Here is a 22,135-nt window from a genome sequence, read left to right as displayed (position 1 = left end):
TTTGTCCAGTCGACTAACTGAATTTTTCTCCTCATGTGCAGTGGGATGTTCGGGTGTCCACAGTAAATATTGGTCAGTGTGAGTGGATTTCCTGTTTACTGTAATTTTGATGCTGCCACATCGCAGACAGTGGCAGCATCAAAAAAGACAAAGCAGAGCAGGAAAACCTAAAATCCGCCATATCAGACCACCGCAAAAGAAATAAGCACATTATGGATTGGGACGGGGCTCAGGTTATTGGATCAGAGAACAGGAAGTTCAAACACTGGATCAGGGAGGACAGTGAAATCAGGAAACGAGGCACGGACAGCATCAACTGTGATGAAAGAACATTTCTCCTTTCACACACCTGGGACGCCCTCCTCTAGAGAACACCGGGCGACGGGAGGCGTGGTCAGTCTGAGCCACCTGCCAGGTCCATCTGGCTGACCACGCCCACAGGAAGTAACAACAAAAAATAAGGAACCCAATAAGTTAAAGTACATAAGAAGACAAAATGAACATCTTTGGCTTAACTATATTTTCAATCTGAGAACACTGACTATCTTACCCCAAAAAGTTTACAAAAGAAGCAGTACACATTTGCAGTAGAATGTGCAGTAGAAAAGCACATTCCCTGTCAACTCTTTCTTCATGTGTTGATTTTTGCAAACCCACTCTGACGCTGATAAATACACTGTTTATTTTTGACACTGTAGGGATGAAGAATTCTCTCACACAGCTTTTGCTCGCAGCTCCAGTGATTTCTTTACAAAATAGCAGCAGCAATGTTTGACCCACTGCACTTCATCAGGCAGCCTTCCACCGCCATTGGATCTCTGAGGTCCTTCCAGATCAGGATTAGGTTACGAATACAATTTCTCCAGTGCTGACTTGGTTCTCACAAATTATATTCTTGGTTCCATTGCTCCAAGAAATTATTTCTGAAGTAGAACTCTTTTTCTTCCACTGGACACTGGTATGTTCTTGTAGATAAAAGCTGGTGTTAAATAGAGCTGAGGGTCACAGAGTCTCCTGGCTGTACTCTGATGTAGTCTGGCACAGACGGCAAGAGTAAAGGAGGAGGTCTGGACTTTTCTTCAACCACCAACACACAGTCCCTGATCCAAAAGTGACATCGTACTTGTTTATGATTCCACAGTAGTACGTGCCGGCATCCTCCCAGGTCACATTTGATACACTCAAAGTACTATTAACTTCAGAATCATGAGCACAAAGTAACGATCTTCAGTGTATATACTTTTCCTTTTATTGTTAATTACTGAAGCCATCAGTTGTAGTCTTCTGCTGGTGTACCAGTTCTTGGACCACTGTAGACTTTACAGTTTACATGAAATGTGGCTCCTGGAGATGTTTGGAGGACTTTCATCTGACTAGCCTTTACTGAAAAAAATGACGTCTGTAAGTCAAGGTTTATTAAATGTATTGATCATGTTGTACTGATCATGTTACTTACCCAAAGGCCCGAGCAGGATCACAGCGAGAAAGACAATTATCCTTTCCCAAAAGCATTCTGATCTAAAATAAAGTGGGGATGAAATTTAAGGTCCGGCCACAGCTATCTGATTGGTCAAAACATCCATCCATGTGCCATAACCTGATTGGATCCCCAGTTAGAGATGGTATGCATATTTTGGTGAAATACAAACCATGTGTCTATTATACGATGAACATAGTTGAATCCTAATTTAACATTATAAAATGTTTCTGTCTAACCTCACCTCCAACAAGATGTGTATTTCATCTTTTTTTTTTTAACCACTAAGGTCATGGGTTATGGGTTATAGGGTTGGTTTGTTGAGATAAATTTGACCTGCCACTGTTTCATAACCTTTTCTCAGAAACTTTCAGGCATTGATTACAATATGAGTAGGTCACTTGTTATCACGTAAAACTGGAACAAAATCTCTCAAAACATTTGGCAACACCATGCTCTTTCTGATTGCGAATCTGAGTTGTAACTGGTGCAGCAAAACTTACATTTCCCTCAGGATCAATAAAGTATCCAAGTATGTGTCTCTCTCTGTGTCTTGTACAGAAACAGATTTGAAAGTGGATTTTGTTTCATCAACATTTACAGTTTTTTTTGTTATTTTAGCCATGTTTTTTCTCTGGTGGTTTAATTTGTTTATGTTGCAGGGTCTGCCAAATGTTTGTGGTGTGGAGATGTCATTGCTTTGCCTAGATTTCTCAGTAGTTAGCATTAAAATGATCTATCTCCATGGAAACAAGCAGGTTATACCACTAGGCCAAATTACAGGTCAGATCCGTGGAGAAGGCCCATGCTCGCAGCCAGAATACACATTTTCATGATCATTTTAGCTGTGGGTCAGAGCTGTTGTTTCTTCCTGAGGAGGGGTCGGCCTGACAGACGCAGCAGGTCACTCAGACTGAACACGCCTCAGGAAGTAACGATCCACACCTCACAACCAAGACCAGGGACAGTTCAGAGGATTATCAGCTCACAGTCAAACATGTCAACTACACAAAATACATCTCCTAAGTATCAACTTTAAAAGAACCAAAGCTGTGAATACAAGCCACTACAAGTTGTACTCTGCATTTTGACTCTGAGGCAGGGTTTGAGAGTAGGGATTTTTTTTTTTTTTTTATTTTTTGATAAAAAGGACACAATCAAAACATTTTTCCACAGATATTTATCATATACAAGACAACATTTTTCACTCAGACAGTTTGACTTGTCTCAATAGAGGGAGTTTGCAAATACAGAACAAATATAAAACATTAAAATGTACATAGCATGTTGGAATAGTTGAGATGTTGAGCCTCTTGAAATGCACTGTACTGTATATTATGATTATGATTATTATGATTATGATTATTAATTAAGTACAATAAAATTCAGTAAATCCTTGTAGCTTTCTATTTAAATTCTGCTTGTGTGATATTATGTCTTTTGGATGAATCTTCTCTGGAGAGTAAAGTGGTGGCTCCTCAGGAGGTTTCTCTTGAGCCTCTGCTGGGGCCTACATTCACCCGTGCATAGATGATTCCATCTTCAGCCTAAAAAAGAGCACAAACAATTAATCTCTGTACATGCAGATGAGAGTAAAGACTATCTGAATATGGACGACAAATGACTCTGACCTGGTTGTCCTGATGAACTCCACGGCCAGTGTCTAACAAACACATTCATTATTAATTCATTATCACAGTGCAATTCTGAAATGATTGAAAAAGGGAAAATACATGAAAGTTTATACCTGGCTCTTGTTTTTGGTGGTTTCTGCACAGCACACATACCAGCCCAAGCAGGGGAACTGCAAGACCAGTGCTCAACCCAATCACTGCTAAGACTGTTGGCCTCAGACAAAACACGACAGATGATCCTTCTATACAGGAGTCTGTGTCTACAGAAAGAATATGAGTCAATTCTGCTGCTGATCAATAATACTCGAGTATACAACTGATGTTCAAGTTGTTCAAGTATCATGTTAATGTCAAGATTTCTTTAGTGGTAAAAGAAATGTATAGAGCTGTTAATGTTACTTTGCTTCTTACCGTGAGGCTGGATTTTGGTCCCTCTGCCCTGCAGTGTGTGTCCACAGGCCGTCACCACACAGACAAACATCTCATCTTCAGCAGAACTCAGGTCACTCCAGGTCTGGGTATGAACACATGAAGTTTCTCCAGTGTTGACTTGTTTCTCACAGATGATATTCTTGGTTCCATTGCTCCATGACATTGTTTCTGAAGAAGAAATCTTTTTCTTCCACTGGACACTGATGTGGTCTTTTGTACAGAGGCTTGTATTAAACCAACAGCTGAGAGTCACAGAGTCTTCTGGCTGCACTCTGATGTAGTCTGGACTCTGGAGCACAGACAGGACGGATGGTGGAGGTCTGGACTTTCCTTCAACCACCACCACAGTCCCTGATTCAAAGTTGACATCGTGCTCATTCATGACTCCACAGTAGTATGTGCCGGCGTCCTCCCAGGTCACACTGGATACACTCAAAATGGTATTGTCTTCAGAAGACTGCACTAAATAACGTGAATCTTGGTAGATATTTTGACCTTTACGGGGATTTGCTGATGCCATCAGGTGTAGTCTCCTGCTGGAGTCCAGTTTGTACCAGACCACAGTTCTTGAACCACTGTAGACTTGACAGTTTACATGTAATGTGGCTCCAAGTGTTGTGGTTTGAGAGAATTCAGGTTGAGATTGTGTCTTAACTAGAATTTTAAAAAAAGAAAAAGAAAAAAACTGTCATAAAAAGATAAAGATCAGATGTGTCAGTGTTATAACTTACCCTGAGTCCAGATCAGGATCACACCTAGAACCCTCAGAATGGACGTCATTTTGTCTCGGTGTAGGTGATTATGATCTGAAGAAGGCAGGAGACCAACTTTAAGGTCCTGAGCCGGAGTATCTGATTGGACAACTGCCTTCACATAACTCCACCTGATTGGTTGGTTTTGTAACGTCATTGACAGCCGCAGACTGTTGATCAGAAACTTTCAAATAGAATGCTGAAACATAAATTTAAACATTCCGTCCTCAGTCTCATGTTCATTATTTATAGGGCGGTTGCATTGAAGGGCATCAGTTTGTTTTTAGTAAATAGAAATAGTAAAGCTCTGTGCTACTGATTGATTCCTCAAGAAAAGTGTAGAAATAGATTTTAAAAAGTAAAAATGTACTTGTGATTTAAGTCAATGGTGTGTATAAAATAAAAACATGTATTTAGACTGGAAACCTCAAACTCTAGACCGGCTGTTTTCAGAAGTAGTACTTTTGTTGAACTCAGCTTCATGTTGACCATGAGTAGAGTTATGGCCATGATGCTCTGCTGCAGAGACACGTTCACACTGGTTGTGTGGTTGAGACGCTGCATGCACTACAAAGGCTTTTCTTGGTAGGGCCTAAAATATTTATGCTCATGCTCACCGAAGTACGACCGATGTAGGTGTACTAAATAAACTGATGAAACTTGATATAGAACAGCTTAAAGGTTACAAACCCTTCACCAGATATAATACAGAATACAAACAAATACACATTTACAAGCACACATTTTATTTATTCAAGTTCTATCAAAGAGGGTGTATTGCACTTCTGCGAGGTTGTCATTTCTAACACATATTTAGATCATCATTGGAAAATTGCCATCAGGGGTGACGTGGGTTTGTAGGTTGAGTCAAACTGTTAACCTTAAGGAGAGTTCGAACAGGGCCCAGTAGAGATCTCTGAAGTAGTCAAACATGTATTGATTGAAGGACATTATAACTTGGTAGAATGCTCCAAAAAATTTATTTTGCATTATACACCCCCTTTTTCAAATAAAACAACAACAAAAAACACAACAGTGAAATGTGAACGCACCATTACATTCTGACATAAGTTCATCAGTGTGCTGAGTGGGATTGTAGTTGTGTTATTGACACATTTTACAACTTTCAGATGCCAGAGGACAGTGTTGCTGCGAAGGTAAAACTAACAACAATTAGTACACTTCCTGTTACTTGAACATTAGATGTAGAGAGCACACAATGGACAGATTTTCTTTGACCTCAAGAGTGGTCTATACAAAACATGTGTCAGGACAAAGTTTGCTCAAATACAAGGAAGAAAATCAGACAAAATTAAAATGACAGATTCATGAACTTTACAAACTGACATTTGTTTACAGATGTTAAATTCTCAAACACAACATATAGACCAAGTTACTGGGTCACATTATGTAATATGTAAAACAATAAACCCCCACAGAAATGCTGAAGAATCCACTGGAGCCTCCGTTCTCGTGTAGCGGTTCATTTGGCTTGAGAGATTCTCACTACAGAGTACGTGAGCAGCTCTGCTGGAGCCTGTGCGGGCCGTTGATTCACTTGGGCATAAGTGTGACTCTCTTCAGCCTGGAACACAACACGAGCATTTAGAAAGAGAAATGGAGCTACTGGGAGCTCAGGAGCTTCCTGGATGAGTGTATAAATATCATATATATATATATATATATATATATATATATATATATATATATATATATATATATATATATATATATAAAGCTAACCTCATAATCCTCATAAACTTCAGGAGATCTGCGAATGTCTCGCTCCACTTCTGTGAATCAAATACATGTTTCTGTTATGGATTTGATGATATTAAACATTTATGGTGAGATACTTTATAGTTACAAAAAACTTAAGTTTTTCTGTTATAAAATTGAAAAATGTAATATTTTTTATGTTTTCAGATAGAAATAAGGCATAATACTATTAACAATTAAAAATGTGTGCATTGTATTGAAATAACAATGCAAACAGCAGCTGAGTGACACTTTCTCCTCACAAAGTTTGCAGTGACTCCCCGGACACTCTATGTCTCTCTGAGCACTGTGGTTTCTCCCATCAGCAAAATGTGCACAATAAGAGAAACCTCCAGCTAAAGGAGTCGTGACCAAGACCAGGTGCTCAAGCATCATGCCCATTGCTCCAGAGAGATGACCCCAGCAGTACTGAAAGGTCAAATGCAGAGGACAACCTCCGACTGTAACAACACAGTGTACCTTAAATCTTCATTTGTGAAAAGGTGAATTTTCAGTGGTTTTGGGGACGTTGAAAGTATCATAAGTCAGGATAGGATTTTATTTTTTTCAAACTTTGCATACATCTATGGATTAATTAAACAAAAATAAGTTTGTTTCTATGTTTTATGAATGTGACCAGCACCTGTAGTTTGCGTCTTGTTTTTTCTTATCAGTCGCACCAGAAGAAGAACAGTCACTGCAAACGCCACACACACCAGAATCAGGACCACGGCCGCTGGGCTTACGCGCGCTCCTCATTCCCTTCAAAATAAAAAAAGAAATACACATTATTATTTTGACCACACATTGTATTTTTAGCCCTCAAAATACTTAGACTGTCTATGTTTCATTTTTATGATAGGAAATAACATTGTGATTTTACAAATATGGATGTCAGAAACTTCTTTTGACTTTTATTCACAGCTTTTTAATCAAAATATTACGTGACATTAAAGTGCACTGTGGAACTTTTCTAGTGGAGGAGCTGCCACCTGCTCGTCTCCAAAGTACTCAGTCACTTTAGAAGAAACGTAAGAAAGAAGGATTCACATTTTTCAAGTTATTTTTGCAGTATAAATGCCAGTAATGGAATACATTTAAGGATAAGTTAAGTTTGAATGCCATACAACGGAACATTCCAGACACTGCAATAACATCCCATGAAAGACAAGAAAGAAAGTTACTTACATTTTCAGCTACTTACATTTTTATGTATTATCTATTGTTTTGTTTTTTTTTTAAAGCTTGAGGTTTACATTATTTTAAATGCACACTTTATGTTTAATTAATTGAGTTTTGATAAATAATTGAGATGGATAAGATTTATTTATTTTTTATTTTTTTTTCAATGGGACTGTCTTGTGGATAGATTTGATGCATGAACAAGGCATTAAAATGTGAATTTGGTCTATGTAAATTACATTAAAAACAGCTAAGGAGAAATTTTATTCAGTCAACTGGATGACCCCCCCCCCCCACACACACACACACACACACACACACACACACTCACACACATATTGGAACTAGTTGTGTTGAAATATATTGGCATGTACCAAATAACCAAAAAAGGTCTTTTACCTTATTACCAACCAACTCAGACCTTCTTCTGCTTTTGAACTTTTATCACAGCTTTGATCAAGTTTTGATACTACAAACATGCTCATTTTTGACTGTGAGACTTTGAGCCTTGTCCTTAAGGAGCACAGGTTCTGGATTTTTCTTTTCTCTTTTACTAAGAAAACCATCTGAAGCTCTCACTTTCCCTTTGTAAAAACTATTGGATTTGCTTTATGTCTACATACACCTTGAAAATGCATTAAAGGTGCACTGTCTTTTAAGGTGGAGGGTTCGTTGCGCGCTTGTCTGCATGGGGATGTTATTTCTTTGCCTAGTATATTCCACAGTAGGGCATAAAACATCTCTCTCTTGCATTTGTTCAATTACAGTTTTTTTATAGAAAAATAAAAAATACCTTAAAAAAACTGACTCTCTTCTCCATAGATCTGATCATTAACCTGTCTCCATTGTGATTACGGCGGGAAGTCCACCAGAAAAGTTCACAGAGCACCTTTAAACCAGTCCTCACCTTGTTCTATCCAGGTCCCTGTACCCAGCAGCGTGCGTCCACAGACAGTCACCACACAGACGTAGGTCCCAACTCCAGCAGAACTGAAGTCCTTCCACGTCAGGGTCACGCTATGAACACATGAAGTTTCTCCTGTGTCGCTCTTCTCACAGGACATCCCGGTGTTCCATGAAGGCATTTGAGAAGCAGAAGTACTTTTAGCCCATTTGACACTGGTGTCTTCTTCAGGACAGAGGCTGGTGTTAAATGAGCAGCTGAGAGTCACAGAGTCTCCTGGCTGCACTCTGATATAGTCTGGACTCTGGAGCACAGATGGTCTGGACCTGGACTCTCCTTCAACCACCACAACGGTCCCTGGTCTGAAGTCCATAGACTCATTTTTATTTATTCCACAGTAGTATGTACCGGCGTCTTCCCATGTTACGTCTGGCACAGTCAGATTACTACCAGTATCGTGGGACTTCACTGAGTAACGTTTATCTTTGAGTATAAGACCTGAAACACGAAGTTCTATTGCTATTTTTTGCAATCTCCTGTTGGTGTCCAGTTTGTACCAGCCCAAAGTTCTCCAGTCTTTCTCGACTTCACAGTTCACATGAAGCACGTTTCCGAGTCTCACTTTTTGGAAAAGTCCAGACTGAAGCTGAGCCTCAACTGCAAAAAAATATTTATATAATTATAGAAATTTAGTTTTTTTTTTTTTTAAGTGATAGGGCATAATTGCTTTAGTTTTCATACTCACCATGAGACCAGAGAAGAATCACAGCCACAACCTTGAAGAGCATCTTGTCACTTGTGATCTGAAGTGAGCAAAGATGAAATATAAGCCCCGTGATGAGGGGTTCTGATTGGACACAGCACATGCGGAACTTAACCTGATTGGTTGATTTTGTTAATACCACTGACTGACAACCACAAAGGCCCATAATAAGACACACAAATGGACCTCATAATAATAACAGAAGATACCGTAAATACTTCTTGTGTGGTTTTCTCACATCCAGGTTTATCTGCTTGAGTATAGTTTACTTGTAGAGGTGTTTGTGGTAACAGTGAAACTGGTTTTAAAGTGACAAAGTTCACGTCAGTTTTCATGTGTTTTTTGTGATTTCAATTTAAAGATCATCACTGATTTGATGTGAGGCCCTTAAATGGTTAAACAAAACACATGAACTGAAACTCAATGACATCTGACATGGGGAATAAAAACAAGACCAGGAACAAGATTTGGGACTGATGCCTTGTTGGGGGTTAAAAAAAATATTTGACAACATTTTTCCTGACTCACATTGTAAACGAGGACAGTCAAAGTTCTATGTGTTTTGAGTAAACAGATTTAAAAGGCCCATATTACACTCTTTTCTGAACTATTTTATCCAGACTTTAGCCCCACTGAGAATCTTTGGGTTGTGCTGGAGAAGCTTTGTGCAGCGGTCAGACTCTACCATCATCAGTGCAAGATCTTGGTGAAAAGTTAATGCAACACTGGATGGAAATAAATCTTGGGACATTGCAGAAGCTGATCGAAACCATGCCACCTCGAATGCATGCCGTAATTAAAGCTAAATGCAGTCCAATGAAATATTACACTGTGTGATAACTGTGTGATGACTTTTGTTTTGGCCAGGCAGTGGCAGTGTCAGAAAAAAGACATTCTTTCCTAAGCCGGTTGGTACGTTGTGGTGCCTGTAATCACTGTGCCCATATCAAGAAATGAACATCTTTTATAGACTCTTCAGGTCAAAAAACCTTTACATGTCACCATTTGGCAAATTGTAACACTACACATGTTTATCGGTTAGAACTGTAGCTGTGCTTCTATATAGGACGGACAAAACGGAGACTCAGGCTACGTTTATAGAATGATGGTCTGAACAGAAGACGCAAATTGTGGCATCGCATCTTCACTTTTTATTCCGGGTTTAGAAGAGCATACGGTGACACAAAAGTGTGTGGAATTCGACTGGGTATGTTTGTACTTAAAACAACAAGAGCGTCTTTGGACATGTGGAAGTTTTTACGTCACACATTTTCATCAGCTACTCCTTCCACAAAGTTGTTCCAGCATCGACTGGTTCTCCAGGTCTCATCCATATCTATCTCGCCTGAGACCAACTGGTGCATCCAGAATTTGAGGTGATTGCAGAACCTTCTCTGTTCACTAATAGTATCTCTGCACATTCTGCACATTTCTTGGGAGCCTCCTGTAAGTTTTTTAGAGCTGCCAGAGCAGCTTGAAGGTTCGATGCATGGAAATGATCCCATATGTTTATGTTTGTTTCTGTGTACTGTATGTATGTGACGTAAACGTGTACATGACCTGAGCAGGTCTGACCAGAGTTTTGCTTCTTGGGCAGTGTAGACAGAAACAGTACGGCGGAGCCTATTCAACTTTTCCACTCTGGAGGGTGCGTTCAAATTTAAAACGCTGTTACCGTCTAAACGAAAGGCATTTCCGATAAAATATGTTGATGTTTTTACCCACAAGCATTCTCATGTAAACAGGCTCTCAAAGATTGCTTTTGTAAACATAAAAACACCATTAGAAGTAAAAAAAAAAAAGAAAAAATTACCCAAAGGCCATACATTTTCAATCCTCTGCTCAATGCAGAGTCAGCCTCTTAAAAGTCATGGTAGAGGAGGTAGTCCCTCTAAACCAGGTATGTCCAAACTATGGCCCGTGGGCCAAATGCGGCCCTCAGACAATTTTTTTTGGCCCTCAGGCTTCCAGGTGAATTGGCCCATATTACCTTGCATCAATTAAAAATTAACTTTTTACTGCAAGTTTTTTTTTTTGAAAATTGATAGCTCATATTCAAAGCTCATATTTAATATTTAGTTTGTGGTTTAAAGGAATGAGACATCAGTCTTTATTCATGCTGACTTGTTAAACATGCACATATTTCAATTATTCACTGTACTGAGCACCAGTCTACGGCCCTCCCTCTGCCCTCTGCTTCATTTGTGTTTAGACATGAGGCCCTTGATGAAAAAAAGTTTGGACATCCCTGATCTAAACATTAGAGGGGATGATAGACTCCATCAATTGTCTAAAATGAAAACCTTGTGGACTGTAAGGCCACACGACATCCGGGCCTTAATGACGATTTGGATTATTCAGTGTTCTTCTGAAACTTTACTTTCTTGGAGTTCTTTAATGTAGATGATGTTTTTGACCTGTGGTTTCTAATTGTGTATTAATTATTGCACATGAGATGGACACACCTACTTATCTCCAACATGTCCTGTTTATGTTGTTGCGACAGTTGTGACAGTGGGGACTTCTGAACGTGAGGTGGATATTCCTTTAAAGTTTGTTGGAGGAAAAACTATGGGCACAGATGGTTTAACAGTGTCCTGGTGTGCACCTGAGACTACTGCGATGAGGAATGGATGGTAAATATAATGGAGAATGGAGTGGACGGATGGGGAGAGGAGTGAATAAAAAAACGTAGCACGTGTTTCTATATGTGGGCTGAGGTTGGAGACGGTGCTGCAGGTTTTGACAGGGCTCCTCCGTCACATGAGCTGAAAACATTCTAACATGACTTAAAGCTCACGAGAGTCAGTTTTGCACATGATCAGACCTTTAATCTAATTGACAGTGACAGTTTATGATGGTGAGCTAAGAGCCTCCCCCTAAAATTCTAAAAACATTCCATTTCTGTTCAAAGGGAGATTCTCTTTCTGCACAATAATAGTTTCCTTCACTTTTTCAAACCAGCCCTTCTGTCTGCGCCATCTGCTCGACAGTATTAACGTGGACTCCAGACTTTAAATGTTTTTTATGTTGATACAGTCTTTTCTGTAGTGGTTGTTTGCTCTTCCCAATGTCCTGCTCACTGCACTTCTGTCCTACAGTCAATATCAAGTGAATATAAAGGTGAAGGTCTGTTTTTGTGTTGGCGTCTCATCCTTGTGATGAACCAGTTTCTGTCTCAGTGTGTTGACTGGTTTAAAATACACAGGAACTTTTCTAAACTCCTTTGTAGTTTTTCAGATAGAGGATCTTTGGTGTCTGTTATTGTTTACTAGTACAAAATAAATCTGATCACAAAAACATCTGGTTAATCAGTGGGTTTTTAGGCAAAAATGAATGAAAAGAATGAGAATTATTTTTCAAAGTAACTCAGTTTTGTGTGAGGATCTCGTCCAGGGAAGTCCTTTGTGACTTCTGCTGTTAATCAGTCTTTGGTGCAATTGTGGATGTGGTCAGTGCATTAAAATGTTTTATTAAAAAATAATCATATTATGCTTCAGGAGAATATATAAATATTTTAATATATTTACATTATGTCTTGACTGCTTTAAACTAACTTGTTTGAAAGTTGTTTTAGATCAGTGCTTCTCAAATAGTGGGGCGCGAGGCTCCGTCAAGGGGGGCGCGTTTGACCTCGGGGAACATGCTTTTTTATTTTTTATTTTTATTTTTTTTTACTGTCCTAGAATAAAGTGCAATTGCACTTCCACTACATTAGGGGGCAGTGGCACTCTCATTGGCAGAGTGTGCGCAGGGAGCATTCGCTCGGTGGTGTAGGAGTTTTGTTTGCACTGAGCATGCGCGCTTTGCACACAGCACAGAGGCTGTGTCTCAATTGAAAGGGCTGCAGCCTCCAAAGGCTGCGAAGGCTGCGAAGGCTGCGAAGGCTGCGAAGGCTGCGAAGGCTGGGTCCTTCGTCGGCCGCGAAGGCTGCAGCCCTTGAACTGGCCTCCGCGGACGCCAGGCCGTTGCGGAAATGGGACAGGTGTAGCCCTCGGAGCCGCTCCCCCGTCGCCTAGCAACCGAGGGACGCTGCTAGAGCTAATGCTAATGCTAACACGCTCCGCGCAGATTACGCACACGGATCAGTAAAAAGACGCACAGGTCATCAAACTGTCGGATTTTGTGACCAAATTATTTTAATAATTCGCATCCAAATCTTATGGCCAAAAACGAAAATGTATGTTTAACTTTTGCTAAACAAAACGGCTATATTTAAGGGATACATTTTAAATAGACTAAATTATCTTAAAGTAAAAAAAAAAAAAAACTGTGATGAGATATGCATTACTAAATATTATCATTATTAAGGATTTGTAAAGAAAGAAAGACGTCTCTCCTGAGAAAAGCTGGTTTATTAAACAATCCAAGGAACTTCTGGAAATACTTTATCATAATATGAAGTCAAATATTAAACCCATTACACACACTCTGCATTAACAGGTTTGTACAAACAGCTGTATGTCAGTAAATCTCATTGTGTTCCCTTTTTGCTGAAGCAAGTGACAATCAAAAATGAACAAATTATCTTTGCCAGATATGATCATGTGGAACACCACAGCTTATCTGCAGTACAATAGTACTTTCTTATAGTACATGTAATTAGTTACTATCAAAAGAGACACCAAATAAACGGCACATTTCACCATAAATCAAATGTCAGTACAGACTGAAAAAACATTCAGAAAAAACTTATGAGCAGATGTTTTCATTTCTGTCTCGCACACACTTGTTCAGATCATATGAGACTCTGGACCTGCTCCTCAGAGACATGGACAGTGGACTTGGACCACTCAGTCTGATGTATCTCTCGTCTTCTGGAGGAGGAAGAGCAGAATGGGCGTTAGGTCTGATTGATTCAAAGTTCTGTCCTGCAGAGTGAAAACCTGTAATGACACACACATTAAGAAAACTACAAAACTATTAGAGGAAAATAAGTTTGACAGAGCATGTAGCCCCAAAGAACACCTGGACTCCCCCCGCACTATTTACATTAATTATTATTTATTTATACGCAAGGGAGTGAGAAAAACTATTCTTTATATGTTTTTCGTATGAAGAATTGACAATAAACAATTTTAACGTTGAACTTAAACTTTGATGTACATTCAGATTCAAAGGCAGTTTATATCTGAAACAGCTAAATGAATAGAGGAATCCCACACGTGAGAAATACATATTTTCACAATTTAAATCATATAATTTCAACATGAGCATGATTCATTTGCAGCTCTTATTATTAGTAGAATTTTCAATGTAACATGCCCCATACCTAATCGTTGGCAGGAGTCTGGGTCAGCACCTCCAGCTCAGTGTTGGCTTTACTTTGTCATCTGCATTTGACCCATTTTATGAATCACAAGCATCTTGTCAGCCAACAGTTCTGTGGCCCCTGCAGTGTGTCGTGTCCTCATACAGGAGGCTGCAGATGAGAAAAGAAAATTCATGTAAAACAGATTTCTCATTGTTATAACATTAGATGTGACAGAGCGAACAGACACAGTCAGGTCGAATCTACACCAGGTCGTATCTACACCAGTGTCTGCACAGATCTGTTCAATGAGCCTCATGTCCATCATAAATCTGACCTGTCCAGGCAGGATTATCTACTTATCATGTTACAAGACACAGATTGTTAAAAGCAGATAATGTATTCCCTGAATGAAATGCACACGTTGGAGGCATATATTATGTGATTTACAAGTAAATATGAGCTTTGATAGAGTCAAACTGAGTCTTTTCAGTTGAATGTATGAAATAGTGTGTGTTTTCATCTTAACTCCGAGCTACACTGACCAACTGTTTACATGTTTACACTGTCCGTGAAAACGTGGAGTTTTCTCCTCGTAGCTTCTTTAAATCACTCTGTGGGCTTCTTTTCCCCTAACAGTAAAAACATGATGAGTGTTTAAAGGAAATCTGTCCAAATATGAAAGTTTGAGTGGACTTTTCATCGCATTAGCTGCACATCACTAGGCAAACTTTAGCTCAAAACTCCGCAGTTCACGCAGTTAAAAACAAACTTATTTGACAGTTTTGTGGGAGTTATGGTCGTATTTTACATTTACAGTTGTGTTAGTAATGATTTCCTAAAGTTAAAAGTGTTACTCACATGTTTTTCTCCGCTCTCCGGACGGGCTTTTGCTTTTTTTTCGCTCCGTGTTTTCGAACATGTGACTGCCGCCGCGCGGTGCATGCTGGGATACTGAAGGCTGCGAAGGATACTCGGATGTGTCCTCCGTTCACGGCCCCATCTCCATGGAAACGAGGCCGGTTTTAGGGCTGCATTTGAAGGCTGCATGACATAAAAATGAAATGGGACAGGCCTTGTTTCACCGGAAGTGACGTATGCGGCCTTAAAACCAGCCTTCAGAGGCTGCAGCCCTCGAATTGGGACACAGCACAGAGTTTGAGTATGAAGTGTAGACACGAAGTGTAGCAGACCCTCAAGTGACACCATGAAAAAATATTTAACAGGGATGAGAAGACAGACGGAGAGAGACGGAGATAAAGAGACAAACGAAAATCTCCCGAAAGCTAAGACGAGGAAATATGACGAAGCGTATGTAGCGCTTGGCTTCACTGTGACTACGGTGGGAGACGAGGAAAGACCGGTGTGCTTACTGTGTCTAAAAATGTTGGCAGCCGACAGCATGAAGCCCAATAAATTAAGGCGTCACTTAAATACATTACACCCCAATCACTCTGATAAGCCGCTTGAGTTTTTTTCAGCGAAAACGTGCCGAATATTGCCGACAATCATTCCGCTTTGTGACTGCTACTTCAGTAAACCAGCGAGCATTGTTGGCGTCATATAAGGTGGCAGTGTTATGCAGAGGTGTACTTATAACAATTTTATAGACAAATGATACTATTTATAGTCACGCGGGGGGGCGCGAGATGTTTTATTCTTCCTAGGGGGGCATGACAGAAAATAATTGAGAAGCACTGTTTTAGATGAATGCACCCATCAGTAATACAGTTTGTTGTTTATTTTGAAATGCCTAATTTACACTCTTCAGATGTAAACTATTGTGTAGTAACAGAAACAGAAGCACAAAATCCACAAAAAGTTTTTTTTTTATTTTTTTTTTATTATTGTTTTGTTCTCACATTATTTTTAACTTGCATTTGGTAAAAAAAATAAATAAATAATAAAAAAAAATATACATATTTGGCTTTAAACACTGCAAGACTGCATAACTATTTTCTTATTTATTTCTCGTTTTCTTAATTCTGACGTCAGAATACAGTACTGTGTCCTCTTTGGGTTGTATGGAGGTCCCCCTGCTGGTGGCGCTGTGGTGCCCTATCCTGACTCTAGCATATGTAACACTGTCTTCAACCTAAACAGAAAAACAAAAAATATAACAGAAACACACACAATTTCACATGTCTCCACTTAAAGATGCACTATGTAACTTTTCTGGTGTTCTGACATGTCTTTGTCTGAAATGTTCTGCAGTATGGCATTAAACAACTGTCTCCATGGAGCCAAGCAGGTGGCAGACCCTCCACCACAAAAGTTACATAGTGCTCCTTTAAATATGACATTATTGACATGACTAATATGAATTATGTGAAAATGATTGAAAATAATATAAAAATGATTCGACCTGGTTGTGTTGAGGAGAGTCCAGACTGCACAGAGCTCTTCCTGTAAAATAAACACACGGCTTTGCTTTTGTGGAGTTGATAGTGTTGACACTTTTCTGAATGACAACTGTACCTGGAGTTTGTTTGTCAAACTTCTTGCAGCTCACGAGCACCAGGGCAAGAACAGACACCACGAACGCAACAGAGACCACAATCAGAGCGATGGAGCTTTGACCCGGAAGAACTGGAAGATTTTCTGCAAACAGGAAAAAATATACATCTCAAACAGAATTGGATCTATCCAGTCTGTCTATATATAGTTTGGCCATACTTTTACAGAGACAGAATAAATCTGAATAAGATCTTTATAACACATATCAAATAAATAGATAGAGAAATCAATAACATGAGTCACAATGCTAAGATTACTCTGATTCTTGAGTTCAGTATTTAATTGTAAAAAAATAAAATAAAATAAATAAAACATAATAATAAATACATTAAAACTAAATAATAATTTTGGTCACTTAACATTGTGAAGTAGTTTTCACAGTTTTTTCAGTGATATTCAGTCAATAATTCTGGTTTTAAGTTCTTGCACAGCGTCTGCTTTTAATTTTGTGATTCTGGTCGCTCTTCTGTGCTGATGCTCCTAAACCTGAAAGCGACATTTCACACTGTTGACTATAAAATTCTTCTGTCCCGTCTCATATGTGCAGGGATTAAAAGCACTGTGCTGTGACAGGGTTTTCTCAGTTAATGTTGGAGCATTTACTTCACAAAAAGCCCCTCTTCACAGTTATGTGCTCAATGTTAGGACTGGTTTTGTTTTTCCTTTATAGTCAGTCATAGGATTAAAAAACAAAAACAAAAAAACATAAGACTTCTTTTCCTTGCTTTGCTGATGAAGTCCAGATTAGAATAGACTTATTTGTGTATTACTCACGTTCTGTTTCTTATCTTATCTATATTGTTGAGCACTTTGGGACAGTACTGTCTGTTTTTCAAAGTGCCAAATAAATAAACCTTCATCTTGATCTTGAATAAGATGCAGACTTTGCTCCTGGGAACAAATGAATCTGCAAAATGAGGTGTTTGGACCAAAAGGCACAAAACAGAAGGAGAAAATGCAGATGAAGCTGTTGAGCGGCTGCTGCTTCATTTATCAAGATGATGAGAGCAAAAACCTCATGGACATTTAACACATTGGAAAGTTTCTGCTACAACTTTGCATTAAAAGTGATGTTAAGTAAAAGTGCACAAGTCAAATTTCTAATACATAAAGTTAAAATAAACTAATAATCACACTGTTTTGAAGGTGTCCTGTGCATCGTATTGAGTCCACACAGTGTGTGGGACAAGGCACAGTCCACATGGTGACTCTGCCGGTCACAGATCACTGATCTCTGTGCCGGTGTCAAATGGCCAAGCCGTACACGCATGGCTCTTGTTTGTGCACCTTTTGTCTTTTGCTCTGCTATGATGTGTCTCAGACTTTGTATTTTCAGCAGCTTTATTGGCTACAGAAAAATGTTTATGTCTCTTGTGTGCTCACATCAGCTGTTTCTCCTTTATGCATCTTTGGAATTTTGGAAAACCACAGATAATGTGGTTCTAAATAATTATTTACCCAAGAGCACAAACACATGGATAGATTTGTCTCTAATCATAATAAATACTTAAACTACAGCTACTGGATTCTCTATAATTCCACAGAGCTTCATTGTTTGTATAATGACAAATAAGAGACTTGACTTACTGTACATTTCTATCCTTGTTCCAGAACCAAGCATCGTGTTTCCACAGGCAGTCACCACACAGAGGAAGGTCCCATTTACAGCTGAACCAACTTCTCTCAGGATCAGGTTATGAACACATGAAGTTTCTCCGTCTTCTCTCACCTCACAGCTCATACTGATGTTCTCAAAGTTCCATGAAAAAGTTTGAGAACCACTTTTAATCCAAGTGACACTGGTATGTTCTTGTGGACAGAGGCTGGGGTTAAATGAACAGCTGAGAGTCACAGAGTCTCCTGGCTGCACTCTGATATAGTCTGGACTCTGGAGCACAGACGGTCTGGACCTGGACTCTCCTTCAACCACCAGAGCTGTTCCTGCTCTAAAGTCCACAGAGTCGTTTTGATTTACAGAGTCTCCTGGCTGCACTCTGATATATTCTGGACTCTGGAGCACAGACAGGAGTGAAGGAGGAACAGTCTGCAGGACTGAAGGTGGAGGTCTGGACTTTCCTTCAACCACCACCTCAGTCCCTGGTTCAAAGTTGACATCGTACTCGTTCATGACTCCACAGTAGTACGTGCCGGCGTCCTCCCAGGTCACATTTGACACTCTCAAAGTATTTCTGTCTTTAGAAGACTGCACAGAATAATGGGAATCTTTATAGATATTTTGACTTTTACGGGGATTTGCTGATGCCATCAGTTGTAGTCTCCTGCTGGAGTCCAGTTTGTACCAGACCACAGTTCTTGAACCACTGTAGACTTGACAGTTTACATGAAATGTGGCTCCCAGTGTTGTGGTTTGAGAGAATTCAGGTTGAGATTGTGTCTTAACTAGAATTTTAAAAAAAGAAAAAAACTGTCATAAAAAGATAAAGATCAGATGTGTCAGTGTCATAACTTACCCTGAGTCCAGATCAGGATCACACCTAGAACCCTCAGAATGGACGTCATTTTGTCTCGGTGTAGGTGATTATGATCTGAAGAAGGCAGGAGACCAACTTTAAGGTCCTGAGCCGGAGTATCTGATTGGACAACTGCCTTCACATAACTCCACCTGATGGGCCGTCTTTGTAACGTCACTGACAGCCGCAGACTGTTGATCAGAAACATTCAAGTACAAATATATTTGAATATTCTGTAATATTGTGTGTTAAAGTCCTGGGGTGGTTTGGTGGAACGATGTGTGGGATTGTTTTTAATGGAAAGTAAAGTACTTGTGCTACTTGACAAAAGTGTATAAATACATTTTAATAAGTAAAAACACTTCTTAATTCTGTGCAATATTAGATCTTGTCATATATATATAGTGAAAAAGTATTTAGACTGAAAACCCCAAACTCTAGACCTCCTGATTTAATAGTAGTTTTGTTGTACTCACCTTCATGTTGACCATGAGAAGAGCTATGACCATGATGCTCTGCTGCAGTGACAGACTGAAACTGGTTGTGTGGTTGAGACGTTGACAACACATGTATGACCACAGTAGGTGTGTTGATGTGAAACAACACAAAGGTTACAGCCTTCGCCAAACAAGCAAACACATACTGGTTATGCACACAATTTTATATATATATATATATATATATATATATATATATATATATATATATATATATATGTGTTTAATTAATTATGATCTGTAATTAATTAACCTAATTAATCTCATTTTAATCTCACCTAAAAATTGCTGAGAAAAACCTTCAATTTGAGGTATTTTCATTTAAATTCATTATTACATTATTGTGGCAGATCAAAAGACTGATATAGAACAAAAAAAGTGACTTTATAAAGTCATTTATTGTTTAACAAATCTCTCCAATTTGGCTGTTGAGCCCAAGTCTCCATGAATAAGAAACTGTTTGCTGTAAAGTAGCAAAGACGAGGAAATCTGAACATAATAACTTTTGTCTACTTAAAGACAATAAAAAGTCCAGTCTTTCCTTAACCATATTAAAAATATTATTAATAGAGAAATGCTTTATATATGAGATCACTGGTTTTAGTCCTGGTTTAGACCTGGTTTAGACCTACTTTAGTCCTAGTTTAGTCCTAGTTCAGTCCTGGAATGGATTAATCCTGGTTTTAGTCCTGGTGTTAGTTCTGGTTTAGTCCTGGTTTAGTCCTGGTATAGTCCTGGTTTTGACCTGGTTTAGTCCTGGTTTAGTCCTGGTTTAGTCCTGGACTGGATTAGTCCTGGTTTTAGTCTTGGTGTTAGTTCTGGATTAGAGGCGCACAGGAGGAAGCGCGGTTTACGCAGCGTACGCGAGAAAACACGATCCACACGCGGCTCACGGGAGCACGTCGGTGTCCACACAGTAACTACGGAAGGAAACGTGGTCCGCGCGTTCTCAGGTTAATGACGATGATGAAGGTGTGTGTTTGTTTGTGTGTGTTTGTGTTTGTGTGTGTTTGTTTGTGTTTGTGTGCGTGTCCCCTCATGTGGCAGGTCACTCTAGGACAGTAGTGCAGACATCATGAGCCTATGCAGGTTGTTTTCACCAGTGACATTTAAGTTGTAGGCGATATTATATTTGTTATTTTCTTTTATATTTTACGTCGGGAGAATAATTTCCAAGACACGAATGTGTTTTTACCTGTGCACTGCTGCTCTGTTCTACTGGCTCTTCGACCTCGTCCATTGTGCGACTGATGCCGCCGTTATGGCCACAGGCCTCCAGATCCTCCTGGCCATATTTGCCTAGATCCGTGTGTGTGTGTGTGTGTGTTTGCAAGCCTCCATATACAGACCCCCGCTGTGATGCTGTGATTGGAGGAATCGATTTAAGATGGCATCTGGAGCCCCTCCCGCTGAATGGTGGAAACCTGGAACACCTGGCCAATCCCAGGCCTACACCTGGAGCTCCGGCCCTATAAAAGGACCCGCCCCCTGCCACTCTGGGCAGCTGTTCTGTTTGTGGACTTGCTTGCCATCTTTGTGTCTCTCGTGCTGTGTTTGTTGAGATACTAGAATCCTGGTGACTTAGACTGTTTTTTTGTTTTTCTGTTTCATTTAGTGTACCCCGTTTTGGTTTGCTTATCTTTCCTTATATTGTTAGCCACTCTGTTTAGAGCCTCTTTTTGTTAATTCTTGTAAGAATCATTGTTTTGTTTGGTTTACCTTACAATTCTGTTAAATAAATCACAACTTTAGTTTTACCATTTTACAATCTTGGTTATTTTGTTACTTCCCCCTGTCCCTAGCAGAGCTGGGTCGTAACACCCCTCATGTGGCAGGTCACTATAGGACAGTAGTGCAGACATGAGCCTATGCAGGTTGTTTTCACCAGTGACATTTAAGTTGTAGGCGATATTATATTTGTTATTTTCTTTTATATTTTACGTCGGGAGAATAATTTCCAAGACACGAATGTGTTTTTACCTGCACACTGCTGCCTCTGTTCTACTGGCTCTTCGACCTCGTCCATTGTGCGACTGATGCCGCCAACGTTTCCATAACGTTTACATCGCTGTTACTGCGCGCGTTTTGTGCGGGTTTCCGGCAATGAGTGGAATTACCGAAATAAAAAAATGTATAAATGTGTTTTTTGTGTGTGTGTGTGAGTGTGTGTGTTGTCCCAGCAACACATAAAAACTCACATACAGAAACACTAAAGTTAGAGATTAAAAATGAGATTAACGCGATTAAAAACACGATTAAAAAACATAACGCGCTAAATATATATATATATATATATATATATTTTTTTATTTTTTTTTTTTTTTATTTTCACAGTAGATTTTAATGGGTAAAAGAAGATTGTTCATTAATGTGTGCGTGTGTGTGAGCGTCAAAGAAGACCAAAATCCTGAGATGTGTGGTTTTACACTTTTTATAGTGTGTATCAGTGCATGTGTGTGCATGTTTGTGTGGGTGTGTGTGTGCTTGTGTACGTGTG

At 39.4% G+C, this 22,135-nt stretch overlaps 1 protein-coding gene and 1 long non-coding RNA gene across 2 annotated transcripts; both read right to left on the bottom strand.

Moving 5' to 3' along the window:
* Positions 1 to 2,955: 2,955 nt before the first annotated feature.
* Positions 2,956 to 4,859, bottom strand: LOC110170122 (uncharacterized). Its single transcript, XM_055156215.1, has 6 exons — positions 4,758 to 4,859; positions 4,275 to 4,479; positions 3,523 to 4,197; positions 3,225 to 3,371; positions 3,109 to 3,140; positions 2,956 to 3,024 (listed from the first exon to the last, which is right to left on the bottom strand). The coding sequence occupies exons 1-6, from the start codon at positions 4,857 to 4,859 to the stop codon at positions 2,956 to 2,958; spliced, it is 1,230 nt and encodes a 409-aa protein (XP_055012190.1).
* An 8,828-nt stretch (positions 4,860 to 13,687) lies between these two features.
* LOC129409808 (uncharacterized) lies at positions 13,688 to 15,048 on the bottom strand. Its single transcript, XR_008632590.1, has 3 exons — positions 15,015 to 15,048; positions 14,175 to 14,324; positions 13,688 to 13,788 (listed from the first exon to the last, which is right to left on the bottom strand). It is a non-coding gene; the product is annotated as an uncharacterized LOC129409808 (long non-coding RNA).
* Between the last annotated feature and the right edge of the window lie 7,087 nt (positions 15,049 to 22,135).

The sequence above is a fragment of the Boleophthalmus pectinirostris genome, unplaced genomic scaffold (genome assembly GCF_026225935.1).
Source record: "Boleophthalmus pectinirostris isolate CB_2022bp ecotype Guang Dong unplaced genomic scaffold, ASM2622593v1 HiC_scaffold_20, whole genome shotgun sequence".
Classification (NCBI taxonomy): domain Eukaryota; kingdom Metazoa; phylum Chordata; class Actinopteri; order Gobiiformes; family Gobiidae; genus Boleophthalmus; species Boleophthalmus pectinirostris.
The sequence above is the reverse complement of the archived record's forward strand: the minus strand, read 5'-3'. Positions and strand labels throughout refer to the sequence as shown.